Below are 25372 nucleotides of genomic sequence, written 5' to 3' on the forward strand. Positions count from 1 at the left end.
TAGTGTTGCTTTTGTACAGTTTGGAAAACTTTTATAGCCTTCCTAAATCCAAATATAACGCCTAACGCGTTACCTTAGTGCGTAAAAATACAGGAGCCGTTAGTTCGAATCCAATCCGGACGGGAAGGTTTTTTGTTTGTTTCCTGCCAACTTGTTTCCTTGTCTTGCCTTTTTTAATTTCCTCTATGATTTTGTCTATGTATTGTGTTCTGATGTCCATTTAAAGGAGACTACGATCAGTAAACTCTTCTAGGTGGTAACCTATACCAACTCATACTTCTATCCTTCATTTATATCTATAATTTGTCCAAACCAAGTCTCCTTTTACAAAAAACGCTACAAAACACTTACTATACTACCACTTGTTATATAAATCTGTTTTCCTTGATAACGGCTTTAAATAGTTAACAAATTCCTTCAAGGAAAGTTTAAATATACAATGATAAATAAAATAAGAAAGTACACAATTAAAATAGTACTTAGTCTACAAAACTAAACCAAATCTATAAGTCAATAACATATAATATTTGAGAATCTTCTTTTTCTTCTGGTGCCATACCCTATGGGGCTATGCAGCTTGTAGGTGTTTTTATGCTGGTTGGATAATGTGTAGGGATCCTTCTTCTACTCTTCTTATAAACCATTAAAATGGTTTTTAAACGATTATATTTGTCGCCTCTTAAAATATGGCTTCGTTGTTTAACGATATTTAGAAGCTATCTTTGGATATTAACTCTTCTTAAGACCTCTTCATTTGTAATATGGTCGATTCACGGAATTTTAAGCAATCTTCTAACACACCACATTTCGAACGCTTCAAACTGGTTTGGCGATCTTACTTTAAGTGACCTGGTCTCGCTACCGTACACTTTTATTGGCATTATGTAGCATTTTAGGATGCGAATACGGAGACCTCAAGGAGTTTTTCACGCTGACAAAGATATTTATTGAGTCTAAAAGAATTTCTATCTATTGCTACTTCGTCGCAGTTCCACTTACTTACTCCTACTTAAGTATCCAAGATATTTAAATTTATCAACTCCGTCTATAAGTTGGTTGTTTTTTTTTTTCATCTGTGCTTTATATTGGATTGTCTGTTGATTATCGTTAATTGAGACCATACTCTTCTCCTACTGTATTAATATTATTTAAGATCTCTTTTAATTCTTCTATATTGTCTGCTATGATAGTTGTATCATCATCATACCGCAAATTATTTATGAAAATTCCAATTATTTTGATATCTTTTTCATTCTGCTGTGCAAGTTGAAAAACCTTTTTTACATATATATTAAACAGCAGATGAAAGAGAATGCAGCCTTGTCTCGTGCATTTATTTCTACTTGTTCTGTATATAGACCGTTGGTAATTCTTGATTTTGCTTTTTAATTTCAGTACAGATGTTGGATCATTCTCATATCTTTTCCCTTTAGATCAATCTACCTTAACGTCCTTATTAATACATTATGTCTTACATTACCAAAAGCCTTTTGATAATCGATAGTCATAGAATTTCTGCTCCAATAACTGCATACAAAAAAATATCAACATGGCTCCCATGTTCCCAATCATTTGAGAATCATATGAGCAAAAGAACAATGTCGAGTTCGCAATATAAACGAAGATGCTTGGTATTCTTAAGGTATGATGTTTGAAGTTTTTGTGCTAGTACAGGAATTAACTTCTTGCTTGCTGTTTTACTTTTTCCAATTTAGTATTATTTGTGTTCATTTCGAGAGGATACTTGAACCGTTTAGACTTTAAATCTATTATACTCGATTTGGAAATGTATGATAGTACAGTGTTATGCTAGATTACAACTGTATTTATACAGAACTGTTCAAAGCAGAAAAGTTATCAATATCGTTACCTTCTTGTCTCAATTTTGTACGAGAATTTATAAAAATGATATCAGCACACCAACAAACTTCAAATACAATACAAGATAATGAAATGAGCAAGCCTTAAGGCTTTAAGCCAGAATGGCACGCCTCAGCGGCAGAGAACACGAATTTGCTTTACCATAAAGAAATAGAACAATGTCAATAAGCACATACATTTATTACATACTTATATAAATATGTTGTTTTCTTCGGATTAGATAACGTTCCACATCATCATCATTACTACATTATCTTCTTCTTCTTCGTATGCCTCATACTTTAAAGACATTGGCGATCATCATGACCTGTTTTACTCTGTCTGAAGCAGTTCTAAAGAGTTCTATTGTTGTTTTTCCACTTTTCTTGTATAACCAATCCTTTTTCCTTCCACTTTCCCTTGTATCACCTCATATCACCCAACCAATCGCATCAACTCATATTTTTCATTTCCTAGCATGTGACCAAAGTAGCTCATTTTTATTTCCTTTATAATGTTGAGTATTTCTTTTTCTTTTTTTTGACCTTACTTAATGTTTCCGTGTTTGTAAAGTATTGTGTCCATATTTTCCACATTCTTCGATAACATCATACGTTCATACGTCAAAGCTGGCAAGTCTTTTTTCAGTTGCGTCCGTAATTGTCCATGCTTCAACTCAATATAAAAGTCTGTCTTAAAAAATCTTAATGCGTCGTTTTATTTCACTAGTCTATAAATTAATATTTCTAATACAACCTCAGTCCTTTTCAAATTACTTCAAATCGTATATAACATATTTGTTATTTTATATGGATATACACAAGCTGTACGGAGAGTTTTACAGTGATAATATCCCTCTTTTTTTCTATAGTGCAATTCTGTCGGTAATTCTAGTGATAAACAAGTAATTATTTGCAGTGACTTATTTCTAAATCTGTAATGGGACATCCAGAGAGGTATAACCTTTTACATCTCATAATACAGGTCAAGAGCGCCGTAAGAAGAGGTCTAGGCCGAAGAAAAACATCCTGGCTCCGAAATCTCCGAGAGTGGTATCAAGAGACATCTGCCAATCTGTTTCGAGTTCATTTAAACAAAGTTATTATTGCCAAATTGATCGCCAACGTTCGATAATCGGACGGGGTACTGAAAGAAGAAGAAGATTTCCAAATCTGCACAATTTTACCAATGTTTTTACTATTATATAGGTCGATAACCTCTGCAGAAGATTAATTATTCGATTTCTTTACCATAACCTGAAGTAGTCATATAGATACTGGGGAATACCCAAACGATTTCATTTCTGAGAAGATTACATTATCATCGGCTATGCGTTTTGTATTTGTTGCCCATTTCCATATTCATCGCTTCTTAAAATCCATTTATTGTTAATTAGTACTGTCAACTATTAAGCAAAGATTTAACTTTTGCAGATACTGGCACACAAGACGATGGAGACCTAGCGGATGAGAATATTGAATTAAGTGATGTCAGTAAGTTATATTTTTATTTTTTTATTTGTTTAGTTTTTGAATCCGCAACCGTTTAGTGAACAACTAAAGGATATAATGGAGTATTGTTTCTGGATAAGTATCATTGCTTTAGAGAAGTTTGATCCTATAAAAAATAATTATGACTCTAAATATATAAATATATATAAAGTTCATAATTCAATTCCTAATTACGTTATCAAAGATGGTTGTTCAAACTGATGCTGCAAATGTTTCTATAGCTACAATCTAAGTAATAATGCGCAGGAATTGTTTATATTTTTTGCATAGCATAATATTTCTTTTCTCCCATCACTTTTGACTAAACTCAAATTGTTGTATTCCCTTGACCTACATTATAAAATAATATCCGTTTAGTCGAAGATTTGGATGAATCATCGATTCATATTATGCTTAATATTCGGTTCGGGTTTAGTGGGATATTTAGTTGTCTTGTCTTCACTAATAGGTCTCGATGGATGCCACTATTTTTATAATCATAGGGAGCATTACGGTTGTTCTTAACACTTGATTTCTCTTGACCGCTTATGTACAGGTCATTATCATCATTCTCTTTATCTTTTTCCTTATGCGGGGTCGGCTTCCCTAACTAAATTTCTCCATAAGTTATCATCTTGGCTCACGCCAACATCAATCTCCTTTACCGATATATCCTACTATTCCACCCTAATTTTACTGCATGCATCTCCATCTATTTCCCCATTACTCTGTAATACCGATCCTAGGAACCCTATTTTATTTGTACTAACTTCATCTTTAAACAAACATTATAAATACTCTGTTTTTGACGTACTAAGTTTAAACCCTTTTCCTCAAAAGCTCGCTTTTACTGTTCTAGTTTTTGTTTTAAATCCCTTTCAGTATTTCTTGCTTCATCAGCATCCATTAATCACCAGGGAATGTTATCCTGTAGTTTCGCTGGTATCTGATCCAACACTAATAAGAATAAATAAGACCTAAGCATCGAGCCATGGTGCATCCTACTTTCACATGAAATTTATCAGTCTGTCGCACATCTCTCCTAATACTAGTTGTTATTCTCTCATATATGTATCTCATAATCTTCACATACTAACCGAGAACGAGAACTTCTTTTTTATTAAACACCAATCACAAAACCTCGCGAGGAACGTTATCATATGCTTTCTCAAGGTCAATAAATACCATATGAGCATCTATTAAATTAAAGTAATTAGCCAACCGTAGACCTTTTTTTTAAGTACTTGATACACTTCCTCGTTTGTTATTTTGGTGACCAATGCTGTTACTGTCCCCGTTAACTCAATTAGTTTTCTGTCAAATTCTTTATTTAATAAACTTTCAAAGTACTTTTTTATTTCATCAAAATTTTTTGCTTTCTTTGCTCTATGTTTGGCTATTATATATCTTTGTTTCTCCTTCCTGGTATCAAGTTGATCGTATAAATCCGCATACGCTGCCGCTTTAGTTTTTGCTACTTTCGTTTCCTTTTTGGCGACCGTATAGTTTTGAAGATGTGTGTCCTATTTTCATGCCACTTTTAATACAGTTTTCTCTCCTCTTTTATTAATTCTTGAACTTCGTTTAATCACCAGCAGATCTCTTTATTCTCAAACTTCTTTTCTGTAGTTTTTCCAAAGTATTTTAATAAAAATTATTAATAATAATACTGATCATATTCCTTCAAATTGTACGAGAACTTCCTTTCATATTCCAGCACTTTTTTTTTACTATTTTTGTAATGAATAAGCCTTCTTTTTCATCTTTTAACATCTACAGCTTGATTTTTTTTTGGTCGTCTCCAATATTTTGGTTTAGTTTCGCGTTTTACTCGATGTCTAGCACAGGCAACTTATGTTGTTGGCTCACAGTCTCACTAACCATTACCTTGTGGTCCTTACATTGACGTATATCTTCTTTTCCTGTCATGACATAATCGATTTGGGATTGATTTTGTCTACTTTTGTATATATTAAGCATATCTAATGCTGTTGCTAATTCAAGCATATCATTCTAGCTTCGTTTCTAGTTCCAAAGCCTTCAGTCGATTGTTCAAATATCCAAGAGTTTATATCTTGGTTATAGTTGTGCAGGATTTTTAGGTTGTAACTTGTAATGCTGGTCCACCGATTTCTTTAAAACTTTAAGTAAAAGATTTTTTATTAAATTAAATCAGCTATATATACCTTAGGTACATTACAGTCTGGTCCTTTAAGACCAATTAGCTATTTTAACTTTCTATAACAAATAAAAACAGACTAACAAACTAATAATGAAATCAGTCATGCGCATGATCGGTTGTAGTTGTCGTTCATCAAAAAGGATGACAGATCAGTAGCGTAGGAATTACAAACGTTCAGATTTTATTTTCGTTAGATTAGTGTTATAAGCAACATAACAGTAGTAGTATTTGTGGATGTTCATCTTAATTTTCGTTAGATAGATTAGTGTCAACAACAATTATTGCCGTTATGTATGTTCAATCATATATTGTTTTTTTTTGTTGAATTGTGTTATTCTACAAAACGAAACAGCAGATTGTGACACATTTTAAAGGTTCTCGTAAACAATTAGGACTTCAAGGTAAAGAGATGGTGCCTAACATATATAATCATTTGACACATATTATCTTAGTAGGAGGCATTAAATCTTTGTAAAAGTATGCCAGTAATCTCGACATTCTATACATAATTATTATTGTCCGTCCATCTCACATTAAGTAAGGTTCAGACCGCACAGATATACTAAAAATAGAAACATACAAAGAAGTCTAGAAGTGAAAAACCACAAAAATATGATAAACAGTATATTTAATGTAAATTAACAGCTAAAGGAACAACTGCAAGACAGTATCGAAGAAATAATCATAAATGTGTTATTTAAAACTGCTAAGAACAGAACACGTTCGAAATACAATAAAAACACAACACTGTTTTTTAGTTATCACATAATATCGCCAACTGACATGTTAAACTTGATATGTTTCGCTGAAATGCCAACTTCCTATGTTTCCCTGAAATGCCAACTTCCTCAGAACAATGATAATAATGAACTATAAAGTTTGTTAGAAATTACTTAGATATTTAGAAAAATTAGTTTAAATTTATAACTCTTCTAAGGAAGCACTAATCAGCACTAAAGAACGACTAATGGAAGAGAATTGGCCCTCCACAACACTTTTCAATCACATTTTAAAACAAGTTATTAGGAAGGCTCCAAGATAGAAAAGAAACAATTTTCACAAATATCTTTCGTGTAACATTATATAGACCAGTGGTGAGCAACCTTTTTAATCAACAGGCCAATTTAAATTTTTTGGCGGACCGTTCATAAAGTACCTAACACTAAGCCTTCAATTTCTAATTCTTTCAGGAATTCTTTAAATTCACAGTGATAAGTATTGGTACTCTGACATGTGGCAAATTCAATCTTTCTGTACACAAATTTTCCTGGTCAATTATGCAATGGTTAACGAGTATTTCCCTTGCTGTGATCTGTTTACTGTATTTAAATAGCCTTCCTGTTACTCCTACCTCCATACTTGACATTACTCGTGTTTCATCTGTGGATACACCAATAATGTGTTCTAATAAAACTGAAAAATTATCCAATACAGACTTTAGTTCATCGTACATGTTTTTGACGATTGTAGTCCCTTGCACTGAAATCAGTGAACACAATATTCTTCGGTAATATTAAATCTGGTGTTAATACCACGTAAAAATATAGCCAGTTGTGATATCACAACTCTTACAAGTGCCAAACTATAGTATTTTGCATTGCGCGAATTTTGCAATGCGTTCACGAAGCGTTGTTGCTATCTTCTCTGACAAGTCTTTAATTCTCTTTGCAATGGTGATCTTAATACACTAATGTTTGAAATGATGTTTATTTTATCAGGATCGTTTAAAATAATATTTGCTATTTCTACAACAGCAGCCAGACATTATTTTATCATATCTCCGTCCGCAAATGATAACTGCAATTTGGCAACAGAAAGAAACACCCACAGACTGGAAGTTAGGTGTACTGTGTCCTATACACAAAAAGGGAGACATGATGGTGTGTGATAATTATAGAGGAATCACTCTACTTAATATGGCATATAAAGTGTTGTCCAACGTATTGTATAAAAGACTCCTCTCCTACGCCGAACAAATAGTGGGAGGATATCAGTGCGGTTTCCGTCCTAATAAATCAACAACGGACCAGATATTTACAGTGAGGCAGATCATTGAAAAAACCCTAGAGTTCGGCGTCGACACCCACCACATATTTGTTGACTTCAAAGCCGCATACGACTCCGTTAATAGAAATAAACTTCTACTTGCTATGGTAGAATTTCGCATTCCGTTTGATCTTGTCCGGTTAACTGAACTTACACTCACAGGTGCAGAGAGCATGGTAAAAATCCAAAACGATCTCTCAAGACCCTTCCATTGCAAAAATGGACTAAGACAGGGTGATGGACTATCGTGTCTCTTATTTAACCTGGCATTAGAAAAAATAATTCGAGAGTCGCAGATTAATACGAATGGTACTATCTTTAACAAATCAGTACAAATTGTCGGATACGCAGATGACATAGACATCATAGGTAGGTCCACAGAATCTCTGACTGAAGCATTTCGGTCGTTAAGAGCATCTGCACACAGAATGGGACTAAATATAAATGTTCAAAAGACCAAATATATGTGTTGCACTAGGTCCTGCAACCCGACACCTACACGAATAATAATTGATGACCTAGAACTGGAAGGTGTTGACACCTTAATATACTTAGGGTCGCTGCTAACCAAAGATAACAACATCAGTGAAGAAATCAAAAGAAGAATAGTGCTCGCCAATAAGTGTTACTATGGCTTAAGAAGACAGATGGCCTCAAAAATGCCTAGAAAAATTAAACTGACTGTATACAAAACACTAATAAGATCAGTGCTAACATATGGTTCGGAAATTTTTACACTAACACAGAATGACCAAGAATTGCTCAAACGTTTTGAGCGAAAAATACTAAGACGAATATATGGAGGCATAAAAGAACAAGGTTTGTGGCGCAGGGGTTACAATTTTGAGTTGTATAGAAGATTTGGAGAACCTGACGTTGTAAAATTCATTAAGGTAGCACGCCTCAGATGGATAGGTCATGTAATCAGACGAGAGGAAGATGCCATAGTCAGAAAATTTTTTGACCGAAGAGGGCCGATCGGACAACGAAGAAGAGGAAGACCGAGACTTAGGTACCAAGACAACCTAGAAAATGATTTGAAGTCTATCGGAATTAGAGCATGGAGAAGAGTTGCCAGAGACAGGGGCGAATGGAGGATTGTTCTGAAGAAGGCTTTGGCTCATAAAGAGCTGTAACGCCACTGATGATGATGATGTCCGCAAATGGTTTCATTTTTTTCCAGTATTTAACTGACAAGAAAACTAGCCTTTAGTGCCGTATTTGATAAAATGGGTTGATTTTTAAAAATAGCCTGATGTTTTCCCTAGTTATTAAAGTTATGGAAAAAAAAGATGGAATTTCCCACATGGTTTAGGCGCTGTGAACGGGAAACATGTGCAAATTACAGCACCACCAAGAAATGGATCATATTATTTTAATTATAAGAAAACTTTCAGCATAGTTCTAATGGGAATTACGAATGCTAATTATGAGTTCATATATTGTGATGTTGGCACCAACGGTCGAATATATGATGATTTAATCATTGAAAACACCAAATTTATTAAGTATTTGACAGCAAATGAACTTAATTTGCCAGCACCAGAGATAGTTGTACCCGGTGAAGCACAATTGAAATTTGTATTTGTAGGAGACGAAGCGTTTGCAATGCGACACGATTTTTTAAAACCGTATAATGAAAGAGACCTGTACTATCAGCAAAAAATATTCAACTAACGTGAGGCGTGCTGTGCACTTCACAATTTTCTACGCAGAAATTTTGCGAATTCGTCGTCTTCCTCCATATTTGAGACACTGGTTGTTGTAGTGTCTTGGTCCCGAAAAAAGCTAATTAAATCAAAATACCATAAATGTGGTGCAGAAGCGAGAACTTTTTTTAGTTCTTTTCTGTATGTAGTTCTCCAGGAATTTAGTTTCTTTATCAGTTTCTCTATTTGCACTCTCATCAACTGTGCGCATTTTTTCAACCAGAATATCATAAGAATACCTAAGACTTAGCCTTTCTGTCGCTATATTCTTTGGATTTAACCTTTCACAGACAAGGAAAATATTTATAAAGCTCAATAAATTGAACCATGGACTCTTTTTCTTTCATTAACATTATTATTACAAACAAAAAACACGAAATAACATACAACACAGCCTATCTATGGAGGCAGTTCTATGCACAAATTATTAGTGACCAAAAACCCGAAAATTAAACCCACGTGCACGTCAGAACAACAATTCTGTTTACTATTATTCACTCACTACGCATGCGTGGAATTGGTGTGTCCTTTACAAGTTCATGCATTTGCGCCAGCCAACCATACGCAAATTATTATCTGGCCATCCAGATTTTGGTAGATTGACATACACAAGTCAATTTGCGCAAATTGGATGAGTGAAAACGTACCTTTACGCCTTTCCAGAAACACAAGAATTACCAAAATTGCTAGTTAACAGCTTACCAGTCTGACTGATTGTGTGACAGACTTCCCATCTCGGTACAGCGAGTACGGAAGTTACAAGACCACTTATTTTAAAGACGCGGCAAAGAAATGCAAGAATTCAGCGGTGATCATACATTTAAAAAAGAGAGCCTAGAAAAACTAAAGGAAAACTAACTGTTACTTAATCTTTTTCGTGTTTGTTTTTCAACCGTTTAAATGTAATAAGAAAGAAATCTATATTTTTGGGTTATGTTTTATACATTTATAGTTTTAATTTAAAAATATTTTTCTCGTTTGTCTTTCTATTATTTCAGCTTTCCAGTTCACGGTAATTTTCATCTAGATTTTATTACATACAAACTTTTATGGCTACATCGTGTTTTTGTGTCGATTTGACTCAGTCCAGAAATAAAAAAATATTCGATTTCACGGGAAAATTTGTTCATATTTATTAAATAGTGCAAAAAATTGGTTTTTTGCTATTATCTCGCAAAATATTGATGGATTTGACCTTGTAATAATTCAAATAACCAACTCTTCATAATACAATAGTTTCTCAATACACAAATTGCTTCTATTATAATAAAAAAATGCTATAGTATATTTGAAGAATAAGCTGAAGTAAATTCTCAGAAAAAAAACTAAATTGTTAAGCATATTTTAGTACGTGTGCTTTTCGTACAACGCCGATATTTTAGCTTTTTCTACGTTGGGTTTAACTATTTAGATAGAAATTTTTCCATATCACATGGACTATCGTAAAATTTAAATACCTGCTATTGTTAGAACTGTGTAGGCTAGGGTTTTTTCAGCTGGTCATAGACGTACTTTAAGGGTATTACATTATTTGTTTCGGTTTGTTAGATATTTAAACCATTTTCAAAGCATATTATATTTATATAAATCTGTTTATTTTAGTAACGTTATTTATGGTTATTAACCAAGACCAGGAAGACCAAAATTGTCGAAAGTGAATGAGGATGAATTTTTCAAAAATGCAATTCGTAGAATGGTCCACTCATTTTTTTTAACAAACAAATACCAACTTTAGATACAGTTTTACAAGCCATTACCGACGATCCCGATTTACCCACAATAAGTAGAGACAAACTTTGGAAAGTTTTGCATGAGTTAAACGTTAAGTATGAAAAAGTGGGCAGACAGTCAATGCTTATCGATTCCGAAGAAATTGTGTGTTAGAGACGAGACTACCTCAGAAAAATAAAAAAATGAGGACAGTAAATAAGAACATTTATTATTTAGATGGAACGTGGGTTAATGAAGGGCATACTGTAGGGAGAGTTTGGAAAGACAAAACTATAAAAACATGTCGACAAGCATTTCTGGAAGGATATTCACCTGGTTTCAAGGAACCAATAGGTAAAGGTCGACGATTAATTGTTACCCATATAGGTAGTATGAATGGATTTCTTAAGGAGGGTTTACTTTTGTTTGAATCAAAAAAGACCTGTGATTATCACGAAGAGATGAACAGATACGTATTTGAAGAATATTTCGAACAGATGATTGAATTCATACCTAAAAATTCAGTTATTGTGATGGACAATGCAAGTTACCACTCTAGATTACTTGAACGTTTACCAACTACTCAATGGAGGAAAAATGAAATTGCAATGTGGTTAACTTCTAAGAATTTAATCTTTGACGATACAATGACAAAAGCAGAATTATTAGAGCTTGCTAAAATAAATAAACAAAATTATAAAAAATATGTCATTGAGGAAATAGCCAAAAAACGAGAAATTGAAATACTTCGCCTACCACCGTATCATTGCGAGCTAAATCCGATTGAATTAGTATGGGCGGAAGTTAAAAGTAGCGTTGCTCGAAATAATACAACTTTTAAATTGTCAGATGTTACTATTCTTTTTCATAAATCAATATCCGAAGTAACGACTGAACATTGGCAAAAAAGTAATAATCACGTTATGGATATTGAGAAAAATATGTGGGAGCTTGATCATATAATAGATAGCAGTATAGAACCTATAATAATTCATCCCGGATCGGATAATACTTCGTCTGAAACAGAATATGAGGAAGTTTAACTTTAAACTGTAGCTCAGAAGTTTATTTTACATTTGAACTAATTGCCGACAACTTCATTGTTTATTTTTTATTGCTAATATAATTTTCATTCTTATTTCCAATATTATTAGTAATAAGAATATTATTATTTATTATTACGAATATATAAAAACTTACAGTTTTTGTGTATGTATTTTACGTTTCAGTATAATTTATTGTATTTTATTATTTTATATAAACTGTATGTTTCACAAATAATAGAATTTTTATTATTTTTATGTATATTTTTTTATTTTAAACCAGTATTGGATTGGATTAATTACTTTGTTCTAAATATCCAAATAAATTTAACGCAAACTTTTCTTTTAAGATTACGTTTTAGTTAGAAGATGTGCACGCCTATGTATTTCTAGGCGCGAAGATTAGTATTCTGAGAATTTACTCCAGCTTATTCTTCAAATATACTATAGAGTTTAATCAAATAATGATCAGATACCTGTATTTTTTTTTCGATATTTCGATTTCTAAACTGGGATAATTATGTTTCCTGATGATTATTTAAATCAAATTAAATACACATAATCTGAAAATTGATGGCAGACATCGTTATAGTTGAACCGTTATCTATTTCGAAGTTGTTATCTCCAAACTTAACACAGTTCGTACTTTACATAAGAATAACCTGAAGGTCACGGTATTGGTCAGTTTATCTACGTTCTGGTTACTAAGCCAAGAGTTTAAATTTGTTTCCAAGAAACATATTTCCGAGTTTTACGACATAATTGAAGATTGGAGACATAAATTACTACAACGTTGAATGGCAACCACTACGTGGTTTCCTACAAAAGTAAGATCTCTGATAATAAACAGGTATTTAATGGCTTATTAGTTTTAATGATATTTAACGTATATATTACGATATTCTGTGATTTAAATGTTTTATAATTACCACCAATAGACAAGAAATCACTGTTTATCAGAAGTGCAATTATGCGCCTTCAAATATAAAAAATCCTTAAGGATTAATTATTAAGTATTTACTTCTTTTTTATGTATAATTGCTTATCATCTCTTATCCACTCTTTGAATAATAACACAAACAGCAGTGGTTTTTTAGTGAACTGCTAACTACATTGACAAGTACTAGTTATTAAATCTGCTAGGAATATTTCTTTATTCCAAGATAACCGATGAACCGCTGTCACCACTGTAATAATTGGGGGGGGATCCACTGTAAATAATTGGAGAACCGATTATATTATTCGCGGGAACCCTACTGTCACCATTCTAATAAATACTGCTGTCATGTAATAAATACATTTTTCCTGAATGTCGTTTATACATCTACGATCAACTTCAGAACTAGTGTATTGCACTAAAATTCATGTTATTGATCGCTTGCGTTAACGGCCAGGAAAGAACTTGTCGGAGTTCGATAGGCATTCTCAATCATCGTCAGATCAGGTGAGAAAAAAAAGTTGCGGCTGTAAAAAGATCTCTCAACTAATTTCCTTTATATCTGTATCTAGATCGTTATTTTATTTTATCCCCTCTATATCTCCCAACTCTGAGCAAGAAGACAGAGGTCTAGAAAATTAAAAAAGAAAGATGATCCCTTCACTTTGCCTGATCATAGCCGTCTTTATTTGATCCGTTATTCATTCCTTTTTTGGAATTATCAAATCATTATCCTATTCAAAACCAAACCTTACAATACACTAAAGAGATAAAAGCACTGCATCTATATAATACCCTGTGTATGCAATAATTTCTATGTGGGAGAAACCGAAAGACCACCAAGTGTCAGGATAAACGAACATGAAACATATATAAAAAACAGGGACTCTGACAAATCAATGCTGACGATGACAGATATGCAACAGTGAACACAGAGTAAAATGGATATATGCATCAATAATCCTGAAAGAAATAGATATGAAAAAGAGAAAAATCAAAGAAGCGGCCCTCATCCTACTTAATGAAGAAAAATATATAGCAAACTTATTGGTAGAATGTAGCCGGAAATGGTTGTTAATACTAAAAAAGAAGTCAACAACAAGAATATACCAACAATAGCGGATTAAGAAACATCAAAACACATCGTCTACAATCATACACAATACATATGCAACACACAATACACAAACACAATACACGAACACTCACACACAGACAAACTCATAAAGCACGTACAAATAATGCAGAAACACACAGAATAAGCAGAATTTTAAGTTCCATATGGCAAAAAATCCACCATCACATCTTTTCAGCTAAAGCATGACCGTTACCTACAACACCGGGGTCAAGTAAGTCAACTTTCAATATTGAAAAGACATAACCTCTTCAACAGCTTTGGCGCTTATACACCCTTTTTATCACAATTCTTAAACACTTAATCTTTTTTGAGAACGATTTCCGGAGTGGAAATCGAAATTTTTAGTTAAAAGTGTATTCATCATTAAAATTAATTGTGGCCTAATACCATATAAACAAAATTGTCAACATAGTTATGTAACTAAAATCCTCAGAATCATAACAACTTCTTTACTGGACATGCGCCAATCAAGGGACATCTAGTCACAATGAGGCTGTTTCCTACAAACTCTGTAGTATAAAACCTGAAATGGTCAACCATATTTTGTATGACTGCGAGGCACTACTATCGCAGGCGGCAAACCTTTTTTGGAGACCACCGAGTGGCTGTAAAACCTATGGTACCCATCCACTAGACCTGTAAAAGCAAGTACAGGGTTACAGAGTTCTGGAATATTATGGAAGATATACAATAATCAAATTGGTTTGTAACACACAAAAAAACAGAATCGCACGTGACAGATCACGTCACAAGCAAAGAACTACTACTTTGAGCTGAAATTTGAGCTTGTGCTAGACTGTTCATTTGATGATACAACGCAAAGTCATACATCTGCCAAATTCTGAGGAGAGGTAAAAATATAAAATTGACGTTGGGCAGACTGTTCATTTGATGATACAACGCAAAGTCATACATCTGCCACATTCTGAGGAGAGGAAAAAATATAAAATTGAGCTTGGGCTAGACTGTTCATTTGATGATAAACCGCAAAGTCATACATCTGCCATATTCTGAGGAGAGGAAAAAGTATAAAATTGAGCTTGGGCTAGACTGTTCATTTGATGATACAACGCAGTCATACATCTGCCACATTCTGAGGAGAGGTAAAAATATAAAATGTAAATAATAATATTATTAAGGAAAATAGAAGGTAAAATACTGTTGTGAATTAAGGAATGTATACGCAGGGTGTCAAACTCAAAAGCTAACTTGGGCAAATAAACAACGCTTAACTTTAGGGGGCCAAAAAAAATCAATGTTCATAGAAACAAATATTTTTTTTTTGAATAGTACATTGCAATAAACATATATTCGGAAGAAATTTTATTGGCCGAGACTATTTTCAAAATTGACCCAAGGTGAGCTTTTCGAATAGGAGATTTATTCCCATTCATAACAGAAAATAATTGCTCGCATTGATAAGTACTTCCAAACATGGAAATAATTTTATATGCAAATTTTCGATTATAAGTCTATATTTTTTGAGAAAATCGAAGAAAACAAACAAAATTTGTCTTCCAAAGAATTAAAATGTTTAAACCTTGTTTCAAATTCCGTTCTAAGATCATCTATCATCTAAACTAGATTTGTTCTTGTTGCACGTTGGGAAATGCGGTAAATCTTCATTTTTCAGTAGATTTTTCCAAAGAAATATTTTACATTTGAATGCTTTAATTGTGTCAAGCATATTCGTAATGATCTGGTTCTTGCCTTCAAATCCCAGAATTTTTTGAGAACCTTGGATCAAGATAACCAACTTCCAACCCGTAATAACATAAACCTAAATATTTACTATCTAATTCACTTGAGAAAGTAATGAAATGTCATTGATTAAAGCCTCCAGATCTTTTAAAATTTATAATTTTGTTTATTTATGACAAAACATTCTCCATTTTGATCATCTTCGTGCATAGTACTTGTTGATGTCTAATGCAATGCGTATGCTGAATTTTTGAACCATGAATTTCACCAAGTTTTTGTTGTATTAATGTCACAAAGCCGTTGTTTTTCCGGTCATGGAATGAGCGCCATCTGTAGCTACAGAATTTAATTTTGTCAGAGGTAGATTGTATTTTGCAGAAGTTCAAAAACACTATTCAATATATCACGTCCTGTAGTAGTACCATGCGTCGGTATTAGCTCCAATAATTCCTCAAAGTGGTTAAATCGTTGTTGCAAGCACGAAGAAACACAGCTAATTGACATAATGCCACCAATGTCGGTACACTCAGCACAGGCGATGGAAAAACTTTCAAAACTAGATGCTTTGCTTTGATCTGATCACTTAAATTGGCGGCCAAGTCGGTAATTCTTTCCGTACCTGTATTTCGAGACAAAGAAATTGTTTGAAAAACCTTCGACGAATTTTCAGGACAGATAATGTCTGCAGCTTTAGTAACATTTTTTAATGAAATCACCTTCCTTAAAAGGCTTCGAGTGTTTAGCTTTCAACTGGATAAAACGTAACTTACAGGTACCACCATTGATTGATGTTTTTCGTAATGACGTTCAATATTATATAAATTGGGAACATTAATGGTACTATAGTAAATCAAACATATTATTTTACCATTTAGTTCACAAAAAAATATTCTAATTCCCATTTTTCTTTCTAATTCATATTTCTATTTTATTTTACTTTGCGTGAGATATATTTATTGACTAGGCCGCAAACATGTTCTTCTCGGGCCGCGAATTTGACACCTTCTGGTGTAGACTATATACAGAAGAGCATAGGAAGAGAAAGAGAATAAGGTACGGAAGACTAAATTAAGGTCAGAAATTGTATTCACAGAAGAATTTCCAGTAACAAAAGGCTTACGACAAGGATGCTGCCTCTCTCCAATACTATTTAAGATCTATTTAAATGAAGCACTAAAACACTGAAGAAAATCATATTCAGGAATGAGGATCCAACTTGACGACGATACAACATTATACACTGTACATTTTGCGGACGACCAAGTAGTAGTGGCAGCAGACAAGGAAGGTTTAGAATTCATGACGAGACGGTTGTTTAAAACATATGAAGAATGGGGCCTCTCTGTAAATAGAAACAAAACGCAATACTTATGCATCGGGAATGAAGTAGAAGATCTAATGGTCAACGAACATGAAACAATCAAGAACTGTGAGGAATATATATATTTGGGAACAACAATCAACAAGAGTGGGCGCACCGAAAAAGAGATAGAGCAAAGAATCGTGAAAGGAAAAAGGGTGATAGACCTAAAACCTAAAACCCTAAACCTAAAACCCTAAACCCGATGCTATGGTCAAAAGAACTATCAAATCAAAGAAAGCATCTCCTCTTTAACTCCATCTTTAAAAGTATAGTGCTCTATGGATGCGAAACATGGCAACTTACTAAATCCCTTGACCGACGCCTACTTGCATTGGAAATGGACTTCTGGAGAAGATCAGCTAGAAAATCAAGGCTTGATAGAATACAAAATGACCATATCAGAAATATAATGGGAGTCAAGTCAACCATCATTGACGAAATTCAAAGGAGACAACTGATCTGGTATGGTCATGTGAAAAGAATGGACGACGACAGGCTGCCAAACCAAATTTTAAAATGGACGCCAAGGAAAAGAAGGAAGAGAGGAAGGCCAAAACAATCCTGGCTAGGCGGCATTCAGAAGGCAATGTCGGAAAGAAACCTTCACCCTGGCGAATGGAATGACCGACGTAGCTGGAAACTGGGAACCGGAAGGCGGAGAACGCTATAAAAAACCGAGATAAAAAAAATTGTATTCGCAAAAAATATTGCTATTAAAGAACGCAAAGTGAACTTATTGTTTCAGTAAGATATAGGTATCAATATTATGGTTTCCTTATCTCTTGGCTGAATACTTTTTAATTATTTTTATTCTTTTTCTGAATATATAATAAACATTTGTTTAGACGTAGTTTACTAAATGCGGAATATATCACTTATCTAAGAAAAATTGTAAAAAATTAAAATTTTATACATATTTATTTGAAATGTAAATAATTTCTAATTGCGTTTTAAATATTTCCGTTAGTTGTGGCTAATAGCAGGACGTGTATGACCTAAACAATATAGAAAACATTGTACCATAACATAAATTATTCATGGGTGGGGGAACAAACATAATTTTATTTTTAATTTGCGTAGTTGTACGTTGAATTAACAAGTAAAAAGTGCATAATAGAAGCCACTTAGTTACATTAATATAGATACCATGTTTATAATACGTACAATGTATTTCTATTGATACAGGAAATATTTGAAGTTAATTTTAGAGAACTTACTTACCTTTAGTTCAGAGATCTTATTTATCATGTTGACGTGATATCCATATTTTGCCTAGGCATGATATTAACCACAGGTTACTTATAATGTAAAATGTGAGTAACCAGGACAGTATCTGATAGAGAATTTTGTTTCGGACTAGACATTTTTGCGATTGTCTGCATATTGTAAAGCCAATAATCTCACTTGGGTAACGCAGAATCCTATATATGCCTGAAACTTGTTCACTATCTACTGTTTAGGATTCACTGTTCAATGAAAAATCGCATACACAATAATTATTATCGAGCAATCCAATAAATTTATTAGTTTCTTGTTTTTTTCATCTTAAAAACGGGGTGGACAGCCACTGGTCCTGGTCGCCCCATTCCGCGCCGAGCAGTGCAGAGCAAAACTATACAGAGATGCGCAAGTTTGCGCGTGTGATTCATCCAGAGGAAAATAAATTCCAGTTTTTATTTACGCGCCCACGATCGAAATAAAATTAGCAAGTGCTGCTGCGTACAATGGCCTGGTGGGGAAGAAAAGATGCTTAAAAGTTGGGTATTACGGAGGGTAGTATAAAAATTAACCAAAGGGAAGTTTAATATTGGAATATAAGTTATACGAAGAATTCCAGGTTCAGATACGTTCAGATATGTACTAAGACGAGAGGAAGATAAATTAACAGAGAAAATATTAAAGAGGAGACTTACAAATACAAGACCAAATGCAGATGGGAAGATCATGTAGTAGAAGATAGGAACAGAATGAAGATACGTAACTGGAGAACAAAAAATATAAAATAGAACGAAATGAAGCGAAATCACATAACAACCTGTGAAGGAAGACGACAGAGAACAAGAAAACAAAGAAAAGGCGGAGTAATCCCCCGCGAAAAACGGATGAAGAGCTCATATTAATGAGCAGCTTATACAGAACATGGTCCCGGTGTACTAAAAACACTGAAGAAATCGGAAAATCCCGTTTTAGAAGATGGGTGGTTTTTGCAACAAAAACGATTACATGTGTCTGTAAGTGGTGATATGATTTGTGAGAAACCTGAGAAAGATGGGATGGAATTTCTTACTCTTCATATCATAATCATCAGCCGTTTTGAGTCCACTGCTGGACATAGGCCTCCCGTAAATAATTCCAATGCATTCTATCTTGAGCACCCTGAATCCAGTTGTGCTGAATGCGCTTGATGTCATCTGACCACCTTGTTGGAGGACGTCCTCGATTACGATAAGCATCGTGGCTAGGTCTCCATTCCAGAATTTTCTTTGTCCACCTTCCATCTTTTAATCTGGCAACATGCCCCGCCCAGTTCCATTTCAATTATGTAATCCTTTGAACTGCGTCAGTAAGACCAATTTTTCTCCTAATTATTGTATATGATACTCTATCTCTGAGGGATATATTCAGCATCACCTCTACATCGCTCTCTGTGCCTCTGCATGCTACAAATTTATAAATTGTGCTTTCTTATAGTAATTAGTGCGACTGATAATATAATTTGCTTTACATAATTTTCGTTATCATCTTTATAATCTAAATATGCCAAGTTTCTCTTAATCAAAGCAACTAGTACTTTTCTTATAGATTACATATTAAGACTTATGTGTATGCTTTTATTGCAGTTGAGGTTATTGAGACTGATCCAGACTTCAAAGAGTCTAAAGAACCTGCACAACATCCAACCATGTTTAACGGAGGAGGAGAAATACCAGTTCCACAACAAACAACGGCCATCCAGTCCGGTCAGCTGTCATCGATGTCGGTGAAAAAGTAAGTTAAATTTATCATTTATATTCAGATTTAATCCATGACACAAAGAATTAATGTTTTTATAAATCTGTTTCCGTCAGTGTACATGATTCGCTTCTATAAAGAAGATCCCTTGATTTAAGTTTTAGAATTTGACTCACAGCGTCATTGTTTTTATTAAATTTTCATCGAAAAGTTACAAAATCACAATGGAACATTATCCTAATTATTCCGTTCTTTTCTTATTTTTTTGTTACTGCGATATGTTCTTCATTCTATGGATTAGGCATTTGTGGCCCGTTCCTACATCTAGCTTCGCTTCATCTTTTCATGGGGTGTTGTACTGTTCTTTAGTTAGATTTGAAAGGGTTGTGGCTTTTCCTGTCTTGGCTTTAAATCATCTTAACATTTTAGTGGTGTTTTAATTCTTTATAAAACTGTTTTCTTTCGTTATCATTCTTATTTGAAGCTGGACCATAGCACTCTATTATAATAGTATTGACTGGGCAGATTTTGAGCTGCAATAAGAGAGTTCTGTCTGAATTTGGGATGAAATTAATCACAGACCGGTTTGGGGTTTCCTCTTGGTATAAAACCAACGCCATTTAAGCGATTTGGAAGGTCATTGCCAGAGTAGTAGCGTGCGTCTTCTCCATGTGGACATTTTCCGTTTTCCAAACGTCTCAACTCACTTATTTTGAAGATGTCAATGTCAAAATCTAGTTTCCATACCATATATGTATAGGCTACGGACATTCCACGTACATCTGTAGCTGCTTTTTGATTTAGATTTTCCCCTTTCGAGTGTTGCTCCTCACGAAGATTCTTTGCACCCGATTCTTATGCTCAGTTAGACGAAAAAACATTTTTCTGATCACGTGGGTTGTCCGTTTGAATGTCCAAAACTATGCCGAATGCGTTTGTTAATAACGTTTTAATAATTTCGATAGATTTGTACAGCTTGAACAGCTTAGTAAAATTTGTTGCATCTTGTATTTGCAGACAAGCTCGCATTAGAATAGTAGAACAACCCGCATCGAAAGCGTTAAGATTTCGATATGAATGTGAAGGAAGATCAGCAGGCTCCATTCCCGGAGCAAGGAGCACCCCAGAAAACAAAAGTTACCCTACCATTAGGGTAGAAGGTTATCAAGGCAGGGCTGTGGTAGTAGTATCGTGTGTTACAAGAGACCAACCGTATAGGTAAGTGTTTTTGGCTTTGTTGTGATCGTTAATGTGCTTTTTCACATTTTTATAAGTTAGTACAGTTAATTTAGAATGTTTTGCGTTACGAAAATTACATAACATAAACAAAAATTACATAACTCTTGCTTTTATCCCTACGTGTCCCATACCAATATTTTATCCCATACCAATACCAAACTTCTTTAACGACATGTCTTGCATAAATATTTTTTATAAAGTTTTAATTTTTTGTGCTTAAGAGATTGTCTCTACTGTTTCAGTTTTTGTTCTAAATCCCTTTCTGTATTTCCTACTAACCCTACATCACCATCATACATTAAACACCAGGAAATGTTAAGTTCCCATTGCGATCTAAACTGGCTCAACGCCAGAATAAGAATGCCAAGACGATCTCAAACTCTCCCAAAACGACAAGCAGGTCCCGCTCCCGCTGGTAAAATTTTCCAAGTAGGCTATTTAGTTTCGCTTAGCGATATTTATCAATGTAAATAAATAATTTTATTATGTTTATTCTCTTCGAAGATTTCAAGACGCAATTCTTAAAGTGTTTCTTTTCGAAGATTTTTAGGCGCAATCCATAAAGATGCCGAGACCCTTAGCGGCTGATTAGAAAACGTATTATAGTAGTAAAACGATGTAAAAGTCAAAACGCTCAAAAAAAAATTGTAAAGACTCATTTCATCCCCAAATCTCCAGCAGAAATTGTTTATTTCCTTGTTTGGTAAAATGCTACTGTAATTTGTTTTCTATCCATGATATTATTAATATTTTAAATGTAAAGCATTTAAAACCAGTATAAAAGTAGATTTATTGTTCTGTACATATAAAGATTGCTTCCATATCGTTTGAAATCAGCTATAACGATTTTTGGGATTTCATATTTGTTCGAGCTGTGATATCCATTTAAGTTTAGCCAATACATTTCGAAACATATAGTAATGGATTTAAATCATGTGCGTTATATCGTATATCGAATGCATAATCTCTAATAATAATAGATTCATCTGCTTTACTTGCAAAACATCTAGACTATCATTAAGTATAATTTTAGTATGTGAACATGTTTTAAAACCATTTATTATACATGTCACGTGTTGAATCGTTATTACATTTAAATAAATAACTGTACTAACTTGTAAAGATTCCAGATTTTTTATTGTTGTTTCCTTAATGGTTTGTGTTTATAGTTGGCAAGCTTACCAGAGTAGTTTTGTTTTAGCTAACGTAAGAGTGTTGTTTAGTTGCGATTTAGCTGTTTATTGTTTTATTTTGTGTATTTTTTTTTTATTTTTTACTGTTTCTAAAGAATATATGTATTTTTATGCAAATAGTTTCAAAACGGAGATTAAGAATGGTGTTATCTACCACTATTTTCTTCCAGTTTGTGTCCTTTAGTGACAGAGAAGGATTATTGGTTAGGTAGTAATGGGCTTAAATTATCCAAACATTTATAATATGAAAATATGATAATAATTATCATTGCTATGAATGAAAATAGAGGGCCTTCATATGAGTTTTATTGTCAACTACCTCTTATACTATTCTATATTTATTATTTGCACACATATTCACTAAAAATCATTAATTTACTAGCATTCAAAGTTGTAGGAAAAATAACGCCCTCTATCCTCATTAGTATAAAAAATTAATCTAACATAAGTCAACCGTTTAATGTGTTTTTTCCTGGAATGTCCAGAAATAACCAGAATGCCTTAACATACTACTTCTGGTAAACACAAATATCTGAAGGTAACTGAGATATAATGAAGATAACTAATAAAATGAGTATAACTGTACTCAAAGTATGAAATAGTTGTCGGTTAGGCCATTTGAAACCCAAAAACAATTTTTGAGAGACACGTAAAATATTCTTGAGATGAATGATGTAGGATTAATTCATCTTGCTTAAAGGAGACTATATTCTAACTAGTATACTAACTAGGTCAATACTAACTGTGAATTTTGCATCGTGACTCGGACCTGCACCGGTATAATTGTCAACTGACCCATGAGCTGAAGGTAAACGACCATAGACAACGATATGTATTAGCTGAATGGTGTCTGGAAACGGATCATTATTTACTGCGAAAAATCATCTTTTGCGATGGGGCCCATTTTGGGATGAATAGATATATCAACAAAGAGACTGTTCGAGACTGAAAATGTCTCTGTTTGGTGACGATTTTGGACTATTTCTTGGTAACATTGTTGGCCAGGCTGTCACCGTCAACGGCGAGCGCTATGGGTCAATAATTACCGATTTCTTTTGATATGGACACCAACGACACGAGGTTGTGTGGTCGATCTGGTTTTAATAGGATAGCGTTGCCATCCACACAGTTCAAGCCACGTTGGACACTCTACACGAGCGATTTGAGGACATGGTCATCTCAAATGGTACCGAGATCGGGCGATTTGGCCACATTAAACTCTTTTTTTGTGGGGTTTTATTCAGTCGCAGGTCCATGCGAATAAGCCACAAACCACAGCGTTTCCCAAAGCCAATATAATCCATACAATCAATCAAATTTTGCCTGATTTATGTGAGTCCTTTTACGGATCTGATTGCAGCCACACTTCCATTAACAAGCAGCACACAACTGTTGTTAAATTGTTAAGTTGTTTGGTTTGCAACAGTGATCGAACTAGGACTCCTGGCAGGTATCTCGTAATTGTTTTAACCAGTTCTAGTGGCTTCCATTGATGAAGTAGTAAATGACGTTTGCTTAGTTTTGGACAAAAGTGAATAAAAAAATCTGCGTTTATGCCAGATTGCGAAAAATGTGGGAACATAAGCAAAAGTTTCCAAAAGGAAACGGTTTTTTGATGCAATCTGTAAACATAGCAGGACAGGAAGAAAAATATATTTACCAATTAAAATTCGGGCAAATGAAGGACATGTACAGCTGAAAGTATGGCAGGACGTGAATATTAAAACTTCAAAGAAAGCGTTTTTGAAAAGATTGTTGCCTGAGTTATAAGCCGGCCAACAAGAATTACTTTATTCGCAAATTTTAGCAAAGAGACTTAACTATTTACAAAGCAAAGGATGACGTCATTGACAACTATTTCGTACTTTGAGTATACATATATAGGGGTTAAATATAATAAGCATAGAAAGGATATTAAAAAAATAGCAGTATCATAGACATAATAGATAACTAATGAAAACACTGATATTCATATCAAAAAAGGAACTTTGTAGCTAGAAAAAAGCTAAGGAATTATTAAAGCAAGCGGTCTGGAGAATGATATCTGATAGTAAAATTACTAGCACTAATTACTGGAAGTACTACTTGTAATCAATTGTGACTAGTAACCAGACGTACTCATCGAAAAATGTGGAGTTTAAAACCAGACATGTTATACTGAATTTATAGCATGGTAGTAAAACCAAGAATTCCATATGCATCAGTAGTATGGTGGTCAAAGGTGCAGCAAAAAAGTGCTATTCTCAAACCAAACAAGGTGCAAAGACTTGCTTGCCTTACAACCACAGGTGCTCGGAAGAGCACACCATTAGCAGCCATGAAGTATAAGGAACATTGATGAAGTAGTAAATGGCATTTTCTTAGTTTTGGACAAAAGAGAATAAAAAAATCTGCGTTTGAAACTAATCGCGACAAAAACCGGATATGCCAGATTGCGCAAAATGTGGGAACATAAGCAAAAGTTTCCAAAAGGAACCGGTTTTTTGATGCAATCTGTAAACATAGGAGGGCAGGAAGAAAAATACATTTACCAATTAAAATTCGGACAAATGAAGGACATGTATAGCTGAAAGTATGGCAGGACGTGAATATTAAAACTTCAAAGAAAGTGTTTTTGAAAAGATTGTCGCCTGAGTAATAAGCCGGCCAACAAGAATTACTTTATTCGCAAACTTTCGCAAAGACACAACTATTTACAAAGCAAAAGATGACGTCATTGACAACTATTTCGTACTTTGAGTATACATATATAGGGGTTAAATATAATAAGCATAGACAGGATATTAAACAAATAGCAATATCGAAGACA

The 25372-nt window shown here is 33.8% G+C and overlaps 1 protein-coding gene across 6 annotated transcripts in view; it reads left to right on the top strand.

Annotated features, from left to right (window-relative positions):
• The window catches only part of LOC140437680 (embryonic polarity protein dorsal-like), a 107540-nt gene that overhangs the window by 29169 nt on the left and 52999 nt on the right, over positions 1-25372 (top strand). For all 6 annotated transcript variants that reach the window (XM_072527333.1, XM_072527334.1, XM_072527331.1 and 3 more), the window contains 3 exons: positions 3294-3353; positions 20020-20167; positions 21149-21349. In XM_072527333.1, coding sequence (XP_072383434.1) covers positions 3294-3353; positions 20020-20167; positions 21149-21349 — 409 coding nt within the window. The remainder of the gene's footprint in view (positions 1-3293; positions 3354-20019; positions 20168-21148; positions 21350-25372) is intronic.

This window comes from Diabrotica undecimpunctata, chromosome 3, assembly GCF_040954645.1.
Source record: "Diabrotica undecimpunctata isolate CICGRU chromosome 3, icDiaUnde3, whole genome shotgun sequence".
Taxonomy (NCBI): Eukaryota; Metazoa; Arthropoda; class Insecta; order Coleoptera; family Chrysomelidae; genus Diabrotica; species Diabrotica undecimpunctata.